The 9,628-nt window shown below is 26.3% G+C and overlaps 2 protein-coding genes and 1 long non-coding RNA gene across 5 annotated transcripts; 1 reads left to right on the top strand and 2 right to left on the bottom strand.

Annotated features, from left to right (window-relative positions):
- Positions 1 to 1,152: 1,152 nt before the first annotated feature.
- On the bottom strand, positions 1,153 to 4,297 carry LOC124950471. Its single transcript, XR_007101373.1, has 2 exons — positions 3,551 to 4,297; positions 1,153 to 2,483 (listed from the first exon to the last, which is right to left on the bottom strand). It is a non-coding gene; the product is annotated as an uncharacterized LOC124950471 (long non-coding RNA).
- A 1,260-nt stretch (positions 4,298 to 5,557) lies between these two features.
- On the top strand, positions 5,558 to 8,402 carry LOC124950468 (mitochondrial import inner membrane translocase subunit TIM14). 2 transcript variants are annotated; one of them, XM_047497210.1, is made up of 3 exons: positions 5,558 to 5,701; positions 6,381 to 6,515; positions 6,600 to 8,402. In XM_047497210.1, the coding sequence occupies exons 1-3, from the start codon at positions 5,699 to 5,701 to the stop codon at positions 6,810 to 6,812; spliced, it is 351 nt and encodes a 116-aa protein (XP_047353166.1). In that variant the 5' UTR covers positions 5,558 to 5,698; the 3' UTR covers positions 6,813 to 8,402. The 2 variants fall into 2 exon arrangements, with proteins under 2 accessions (XP_047353166.1, XP_047353167.1); XM_047497211.1 differs by lacking the exon at positions 5,558 to 5,701 and adding an exon at positions 5,705 to 5,827.
- On the bottom strand, positions 6,883 to 9,602 carry LOC124950459 (growth hormone-regulated TBC protein 1-A). 2 transcript variants are annotated; one of them, XM_047497185.1, is made up of 8 exons: positions 9,361 to 9,602; positions 9,188 to 9,220; positions 8,749 to 8,950; positions 8,396 to 8,626; positions 8,133 to 8,293; positions 7,881 to 7,989; positions 7,606 to 7,791; positions 6,883 to 7,492 (listed from the first exon to the last, which is right to left on the bottom strand). In XM_047497185.1, the coding sequence occupies exons 1-8, from the start codon at positions 9,378 to 9,380 to the stop codon at positions 7,385 to 7,387; spliced, it is 1,050 nt and encodes a 349-aa protein (XP_047353141.1). In that variant the 5' UTR covers positions 9,381 to 9,602; the 3' UTR covers positions 6,883 to 7,384. The 2 variants fall into 2 exon arrangements, with proteins under 2 accessions (XP_047353141.1, XP_047353143.1); XM_047497187.1 differs by lacking the exon at positions 9,188 to 9,220 and having other exon boundaries at positions 9,361 to 9,601.
- Between the last annotated feature and the right edge of the window lie 26 nt (positions 9,603 to 9,628).

Below are 9,628 nucleotides of genomic sequence, written 5' to 3'. Positions count from 1 at the left end.
TTTCACGTTTCTTTTTGCATACATCGTCCATTGTTCTCGAATAAGAAGTCGGCATTGAAAAAGTTAAAGGGAAGCGCTTCAAAGAAGCACTGTGTTATCGATTGCACGTATGTTTGATACTTTTCGACTAAAGTTTGTCATAGATACATACATAACAACGACTAACCTAAAACGTATGCTCATCTTAATTTGATTTTTTACAAGGGTCTTTACGAGAGACATTACACTTCATATTTATATACATATGCATATGCGTGCTTGTATCTATTTGATTAGTTGCCTGCGAACGTAATTGTCTCTACGTATATATGTATATACATCTATACATACATATATATATATATATGTATATATATATGTATACATCTCTCTCTCTCTCTTCTTATTGTTTTTCCTCTCTAACTACACTTTCATTTGAATTCAGAATCGATTTTCCACTTTCGACTTGTGTGTTTCGATTCGTATATCGATAGATATCGGTCTACGCTTGAAGTTCATTACATATTTGTTGCATCAAATAAATGGGTCATACGTAATTCATTATTAACTGCATCGCGCTTCATTAAGATGAGACACAAATTTGATTAATTAAAATGCAACATTAAAAAATAATAGTAATAAAGATGTTTGTTTCTTGTTTTTTTTTATCTTTAACGATTAATACTAATCAAGCTAATTAGAAGAGTAACTTTGAATAGCATTATATTATATATATTATATATATTAGTGATATGAATTAATCAATTCAAATACTATACCAAATAATAATAATAATCGTCATAATGATGTTTGTTTCTTAGTTCATTCATCTTGACTGGTTAAACCCGGTTAAGTTAGATAAGCTATATTAAAATAATTAGAAAAGTAACTTTGAATAGTACTGTATACATATTAACAGTACAAATTGATCGATTAAAATATTATACCAAATAATAATAATAATAATAATAATAGTAATAATATTTGTTTTTTAGTTTATTCATTTTTACTCGTTAAACTTGGTTAAGCTAGGTTAAGGCATTTAGAAGATGTTAAGCCATTTAGAAGAGTACTTTGAATAGCGCTGTAAATATATTAACGGTACGAATTGATCGATTGAAATATTATACCAAATAATAATAATAATAATAATAATAATAACAACAACAATAATAATAATATCTGTTTCTTAGTTTATTCATCTTTACTCGCTAAATTCAGGTAAACTATGTTAAGCTATTTTAAGCCAATTAAAAGAGTACCTTTGAATAGCGCTGTACATATATTAACGGTACGAATTGATCGATTGAAATATTATACCAAATAATAATAATAATAATAATAATAACAACAACAATAATAATAATATTTGTTTCTTAGTTTATTCATCTTTACTCGCTAAATTCAGGTAAACTATGTTAAGCTATTTTAAGCCAATTAAAAGAGTACCTTTGAATAGCGCTGTACATATATTAACGGTACGAATTGATCGATTGAAATATTATACCAAATAATAATAATAATAATAACAACAACAATAATAATATTTGTTTCTTATTTTATTTATCTTTTCTCGCTAAATTCGAGTAAACTATGTTAAGCTATTTTAAGCCAATTAAAAGAGTACCTTTGAATAGCGCTGTATATACATTAGTGGTACGAATTGATGACTTAAAATGCGATACCAAATAATAATAGTAATTATGTTTGTTTCTTGTTTTATTTATCTTTACTGATTAAAACCGATTAAGCTAATTAGAAGAGTAACTTTGAATAGCGCTGTATATGTTACATTAGTTAAGCACTTCAAATTGTTAAATACCATTTATTTCCGTTTAACGAAATTTATATTTTCTTTGCCGATATAAAATATGTAGGATATTATTAAAATATAAATTACATTTAAATCGACGCAAATTGATTAGAAAGACGAAGTTATATTCTAACAGGTAACCAGAGCACACGGATACACATTACACTAATATACTACTCTCTCTTCCCTCGAAGTACTCATTCTTCCGGTAACTTTAAGCATTTTTAACTAATCATAAAATTATTACAGTTAACCTATTTTTACGTTCTGTGACCTTTTCAATATCATTGTTAGCTATATAATTATTTAACTGTTACAAAAGGCAATAAAATAATAAACATACCATAATAGCCATAAAAAAAACGATAATTATATATATAGGAAAAAAATAAAAAGCATTGTATAAATATAGATATATTATATATTACATACTTTACATACTCACGTATATATACACATATGTAAATATTTACTCCATATTGTAACGTAACGATTAGTATTACCGATAGTCGCTATTTACACTATAGGATCTGCTATTATGTTGCTTCCTTTCGATATCAGATAGAGTATCTACCTTTCTAATGAAGCAGACTACCAACTATAAAACTAGATCGTAGAGGACAGCACTAGACACAGCCTTCAGATATGCAGGAGAACTAAGAATGTCGATAGATAAAAACATCCTTATTCTCTAAAATGAAAAGGATCGCTTTCAATTTTATTGCAATTTAAAATATAGGTATATATACATACATCAGCCAATCGGTTTTTTGTTCGTATTAACTTATTTTCGAATATAAATTAGATCTTATCTTTTTGATAGAATGAAATTTTTGTCATTCTTACAAAATATTTTATCTTTTTTTATCTTCGAGATACTTTTCATTTCTGTTTTTATTTTAAAATTAATTAATGTTTTACAATAAAAATATCTTCATACTTTTACAAATCTCTTATTGTTTGGTTAATTATTTTTAAACTGTGTTTTATAAATAATTATTTTTCTTAATTTTACGTTATTCTCTTTGATATCTGCATACATGTAAATACATTTGACTAACAATTAAAATATTAATAAAATGATCTCGTTTAACAATGAATTCTCTTTATTTTCGTTAATCTTATATTTACGTAGTATTATTTTATTACATTCGGCATAAGGTTATTTACTGAAATCATACGGATGGATTTATCGCTACATGGTAAATATTCATGATAAGCAATAGTATATATTATGGTTAATAAAAATATTTGAAGAATTTGAAAAACTTTATCTAAGGATAATCATTGTAATTCTGTCGAAAATTTCAGATTTAACATATGAAAAGAAGGCAAACTTTATTATTATTGTTATTATCATTATTATCATTAATAGAGTAAGAAGAAGTATAAATATAAAAACCGATGTAGTTTATCTTAAACTGACAAACTTTATAAGATTGAATAACATTTCTAATATCTCTCATAAAACTAAAAGAAAATGAGTTATACGATTTTCGGGAGGTATATGCATGCGTGTGTGTGCGCGCACGCGCGTGTGTGTGTGTTTTGTATTATGTGTTGTGTACCGAGAGGATTTACGCGTTAAGAATTTTTTTTTTATAATCGAGTTACCACATCTGTGTATATAAGCCAATGATGCAACTATCTTGAAGATAAAACTAATTTGTGAATATAGCAGCATATTGTCGCCTATTATATCCAGGTATAAGTTTTACAAAAATACAAAAATATATATATATATATACACGTACGTACATGCATACACATCCATAGATACATTCATAGATTGTATATACATTTGAATGTAAGAGAGTAAAGTCGCGCGTGACTATAAATATGTTGGTCGTCCACCCAGGAGGCTTCTCTTTGCACCTTGGTGCCTTTTCTTCGTCTTTGTTTTTTCATCCGAATATACCATGTTCTCCATCTTCGTTCGTTGCCTCTGTAACTCCGGTTATATACTAACACGTAAAGGCAAGCTTTTGAAAGGGAAGACTCCAACTAGCAGCTGCTCTTACGACAAAACGCGAGTTAAAATATAGATCCCAGCTCTGTTATAGTTACGCAATTCTGCTCACTCTTTCTCTTTCTCTTTCTCTTTCTCTTTCTCTTTCTCTTTCTCTTTCTATCAGATCCCTGCTCTCTTCTCTTCTCCTTTTCCCTCTTTCTCGTCATGGCTAAATCGTCGTATTCACGGTGAAAATCACGAGACATCATCTTCAAGAGAACGAATGAGATTCGATAGTTATATCGATTTAATGTCATATTACTTTCTTTCTCTTTCTCTTTCTCTTACTCTCACTCTCTCTTTCTCTCTCTCTCTCTCTCTCTCTCTCTCTCTCTCTCTCTCTCTCTTTCTTATTGTAATCTTTCAAATGTAAATTTAATTGGACAGGATCGTGATCATCGGAGATCGAACAATTAGTATCGATTGAAATTATAATTCGTTTTATCCATCTTTTATATTGGATAGATTTTATTTTTATTTTCATTTTATTTTGTTTAGTTTTGTTTTATTTCTCTGAAACTTTGTTTTATTTTGATAAGATATTTTTCTAACGGAAATGTGTGCGAAACAGAGAGAGAATGGGAGAGAAAGAAAGAGAGAAAGAGAGAGAGAGAGAGAGAGAGAGAGAGAGAGAGAGAGAGAGAGAGAGAGAGAGAGAGAGAGAGAATTAATAATGAATTCGCAATGTATGTAATTAAATGAGCAATAGTAAAACAGTAAATAGTAAATTTTTATTTCTTTGAAAACAATTTTAATTGTTTTGTAAAACGGAAAGGTAAATTTCGATAACGTAAATTTCGTACTACCAATGTCAAGTGGAATTACATATGTATAATATCTGTGTGTGTGTATGTATATATACACACTAGAAAAACGTAATTACTTTCGTCATATCTTTTTCGTTTCTATTTGAGATAATTTTATTATTTTGGTTGATGGTTCGCACGATGTTATAATATTTATTATAGTCTTTTTTATCTTTACGTAAGTCGTCGATGACTTATTTTCGATTCTTTTATTGTTAGATATATAGAATTTCTTAGAACAAAAATATGTATGAGAGAATTAATGAAATCTGAGACAAAATGTAAATAATATTTTTATGCTTGATTATGTAATTTAAGAAAAGAAAAATATCAGATATATGAAAAGAGAAATTGAAAACGTATATAGAAAATTATTTAATTAATTTGTAATTAATTGAAATCGTACAAGAAAAAAGATAATGAAGAAAACATAGGACATATTAACAAAAGACGCTAATATTAATTGACAATGTGAAATTAATATATCTAAACGTTATTATGTTCGATCTTCTCGTATTTACTGTATTTAATTTATTATCACCGAAGATAATATTAAACTGACTAGTTATCGAAACTAAATTAAATGTTCAATTATAATTTTATTTTACTAATCGTTTAATATACATTTCCGAATTAATTTAAAAAATATCTTGCAATCCTTAATTTTTAAATAAACTTTATACATATTTATATAATTGTTTTACACGCACACACATACATATATATTAATTCTAATATTCAATATATAAGAATTTTATATTAATTATTCTTTAATTACCATAAATATTTTATATGATCTATTATATATATTAACATGAAAAATAATTTTGTTTTTTTCAACAAATCTAACGAATTTTATTTCTAATGAATTATTTACGAATGAACTACGTTTAGAGATAAAAAGATTGACCTTCGTGAAAGTAAATTGTAATCAATGATGTAAGTGCTTCCATCTGCTGATTGTTACAATTACTATGATATATAACTTAATTTCACTCAGAGTAGTCTAGGTTAGTTTTACCGCAAATTACGAATGAACGAAATCTTGGTTCGTGACAAGGTTCACCTTGTTTCAAAATCTTTTGTAAAATGGTAAGAAAAACTGAGAAATTAACGAGAATACAATTTATGATTTATTCATATAGTTATCGATTTACAATATATATTCTTAGAATCATTTAAGTAAATTGATTTTAATTTTGATATTCACACACGATGGTAAGAAATGGAAAGATATTAAACACGTATTTTATATAATATCATTTCGAAATGTTCTAATATAACATGTTTTGTCTATATAAAATATTTTAAATTTTAGTTAATTTAAACAATCATATAAATATAGATATATAATTATAAATCGCCAATTATTTGTTTCTTTAAGAATTTCAGAAGATTAGACTTAATCGTAGGTTATGTCTTCATATTGTATTTATAGTTTCAAGTGATTTTGTGTTGCAATATTGTGTAATGATTTCATATATGTTTGTAATAGTAAAGAAATAACAAATGAAATAATCGCTAGTAATAATAATTATAATTTGAAATAAATAATTCCTATAATCGTAGTAATGCGGTAATAATGATGGGTAATTAGAAATCATTCTTTAATATATAGTTACCATATAATTTATAACTGAAATTCATATAAGAGTTGATTATTAAAATATTTAATTGACTGCACATATATATATATATATATATATATATATATATGTAATTTGCTGTATTTATTTTATAAATTTTATCGATATTTTATATATTATTTTAGGCTACTACAGTAATAGTAACTGGGTTAGGTCTTGCTGTGGCAGGTTTTGCTGGACGCTATGTGCTTAAAAATATGCCAGCTTTTTCTCAAAGGATGACAGAAACTTTGAAAAATATATCACAATTGGATTCTCAAGTATTTATTTATTTTTGTTACTTATCTCAAATAAGAATGAATTTTATTTAGTTTATTACATTATATTATTTCTTTATATATCAGTCATTAGCAAACAGCAAATATTATAAAGGTGGTTTTGAATCTAAGATGACTAAGCGGGAAGCTAGTTTAATATTAGGAGTTCCACCTACCGCAAGTAAAGCAAAAGTAAAAGAAAATTTTAAAAAAGTAATGAGTGTAAATCATCCTGATCGAGGTGGTTCTCCATATCTTGCAGCAAAGATAAATGAAGCTAAAGATTTATTAGAGAAATGATTAAATAATAATTTAATTAAAGTAGTATATATATCTAATGAATTTTCTTGTAAGAAAACAAATTTCAGTGTACATAAAAATATAAACTATATATTGCAAATAATTTAATGTCTAATAAATAAATTCTTTGTATTGTACATTCATTGCGAGGCTACATTACAATTTAATATGTACATTTAAGGTAATTATACTAGATGTAATTCTTAAAATATATTTTATATCTAATCACAAATACAAAATCAAATGTGGAATAATATACATAAAATGAAAGGAGCTACAAAATTGTAGATCATGTTATGTGTTTTGTTGTATTGCATAAAGATTTTATATCGTACGTGCTTGTCTTTATCATAATAAATTTACAATAAAGTCATTTATACCTTCGGTCAAAAATAAGGCAATTAATATATATATATTACAATGCAATTTTGTAACACTCTAATTTTGAATGTATATTTACAACATTGCTACGTGCTTATCTAATTATACAAGTTTACTTTTATTATATCAATTTTGAAACAAGAATTAAGGACTAGATTATTTCGGTGGATAATGGTATCCTTTTATAGATACTATCGCCTTAACTTATTCTCTTTTTGTTCCATACGTCGTTGTGTAACTTTTGTTCGTAATTTTACTATTGTGCTACCAGGCAGTGATCCAGGTACTTTAAAAATACTCTAGCAAAAATTTAGACAAATATTCAAATTAATATATCTTTATGTAGTCATTAACACATATTTAAAAAAATTATTATACTTTATATTTTTAATTACATGATAAAATATCTTACCTGCATGAAATCATGACACTGTAAAACAATACTATCTTTTGTAATTTCTTTAAAACACTCAGCTAGCAAAGTAAAATCTTGACAAGCTAATAAATTATCTTTATTTCGTTTTATAAGTGTCAGTGCGACACGAAATATTATTTTCGTACCTTCGTAAAACAGACAATCCCATATACGCAATGTTGTCTGTAAATTTCAAATGATTAAGTATGGATATTATTTATTTGATATTATTAAATTTAAAGAAATATTTTTAAAAAATCATTTATTTTTACCTCAATTGGCAAAACTTCAGCAAATAAACACACGAACCACTTCGTTGTAATCACTGGCCATGGTAATCCTAAATTTGTTACATGTTGATAGATGTCCGGCATCTTTATTCTAGAGTGAGATTATAAATGTAGAATATCCCAATGTGTTGGCCAATAGTCTAGTTTTATACAATTCATAGAAACAAATTCTTATTCGTATTTGGAAAGAATTACTATGAATTTAATGGCTGAAAGAATTTGTGTTTATTTTACCTAACTAATTCTGCCAATACATCTATGTCGGTAAGCAGTCCGTCCATTGTTGGAGTGTAGTAATCTGGTAAAATTTTGTCTATTAATACTTTTAATAACCAAAATGCTGTTTCTTCACTTTTAGTTACTAATAAAAGTAATCCTGCTATGTAATTAAGACCCTAAAAAAGAAAAAATAAGATATTGTTTGATATGTGAAAATATTTAAAAAATATTTATAATACTATTATTTTTTACATGGAAGTATATGAGTAAAACCTTACTTGACAATATCCGACAGTTTTATTTTGATGAGCAAATGCTAACAAAATATTGTATAATTGATGTTGTTGATTTTCAATATTATTAAAAAAAATATTATCAGGAAAAGTTCGTGGGAGATCAGTTTTTATAACAGAAACAAGTTCTGCATTATGTGGTGGTTGTAACAATTTTTCATAAAGATCAGGCGCTGCATTTTTCATCTCTTCCCCTCCACTAATGGAAAGCCATACCTGTATGAATAAAATTTTAGTTAATAGTTAATATGTATTTAATTAATATATGTTAACAACTTATTGCAAATTAATTGCAAATTCCATTAAATAAATTATATAAATTGATATAAAGTTCTTACCAGACCTCTATATTCTCCTGGAATACCTTTACGAACATATCTTTTTATCATAATACTTCGTTGTAAAGACTTTCCTTCGCCGATAATTTCTGCCCATTTTTTGGCACGTTTTGCAAGAACTTTAAGATATTCGGACATAAATTCTTCATACGTTTCATAATCAAAATTTTGGGGTCGTTCAAAGCCATACTCGTCCACGTTGCTATAAACACATATAACTTCCAAATTATGTGCATGCACATACAAACAAAAAATATACATTCTAATGGAATGAATTAAAGTGTAATTATAAAAAATCTTTGAATTTGTTTAAATTTAATTTCTATAGGTGTATGGTTACACTTACTTTTTTTCTTTCATTATTAATATATTCAGTTTTAACAATAACTAATTAAATATATTAATAAAATATAATAGAACACAATTTTTATTTACTTACTTCGATTTAACAAGCGAGTACAATAAATATAACCTCAAGAAGATCAGATAAATGTAATAAAGAACATATATCAGACTTTACAACTGGCAAAACATTGATTATATGTATATACATAAAACAAATGTAGAACGATATTAAACAATTAAGAAACACAGCATCAGAGTCACACTCACCTAAAACATGAACTTGCCATACCCTAAGTACGACGATAGGTGTCAATTTACAGTCGCAAATGTATTAGGATATATGTACTATATACACAGATGACAATGATTCACTATATATATATTACATCTATGAAATATCCTATATAGAGTAGCCTAGTAGACACGCGCATAAAACTATTAAATAGATTCTGTGATTAAAACGTACAGATTGTGATTTTTTAATTTTTTTTATTACAAAATGATGGAACGATGTGGTTTGCTTTGTTGATAACTA

This window comes from Vespa velutina, chromosome 7 (assembly GCF_912470025.1).
Source record: "Vespa velutina chromosome 7, iVesVel2.1, whole genome shotgun sequence".
In the NCBI taxonomy this organism is placed as follows: Eukaryota; Metazoa; Arthropoda; class Insecta; order Hymenoptera; family Vespidae; genus Vespa; species Vespa velutina.
This window is presented reverse-complemented; position numbering and strand designations above follow the sequence as displayed.

Coding starts and splice junctions, on each gene's coding strand:
- LOC124950468 (XM_047497210.1), top strand. Junction 6,516..6,599: donor TATCACAATTGGATTCTCAA/GTATTTATTTAT, acceptor TTTATATATCAG/TCATTAGCAAACAGCAAATA.
- LOC124950459 (XM_047497185.1), bottom strand. CDS start 9,380: ATGGCAAGTTCATGTTTTAG. Junction 8,951..9,187: donor TACTCGCTTGTTAAATCGAA/GTAAGTAAATAA, acceptor ATGTGTTTATAG/CAACGTGGACGAGTATGGCT. Junction 7,493..7,605: donor AGTGTCATGATTTCATGCAG/GTAAGATATTTT, acceptor AATTTTTGCTAG/AGTATTTTTAAAGTACCTGG.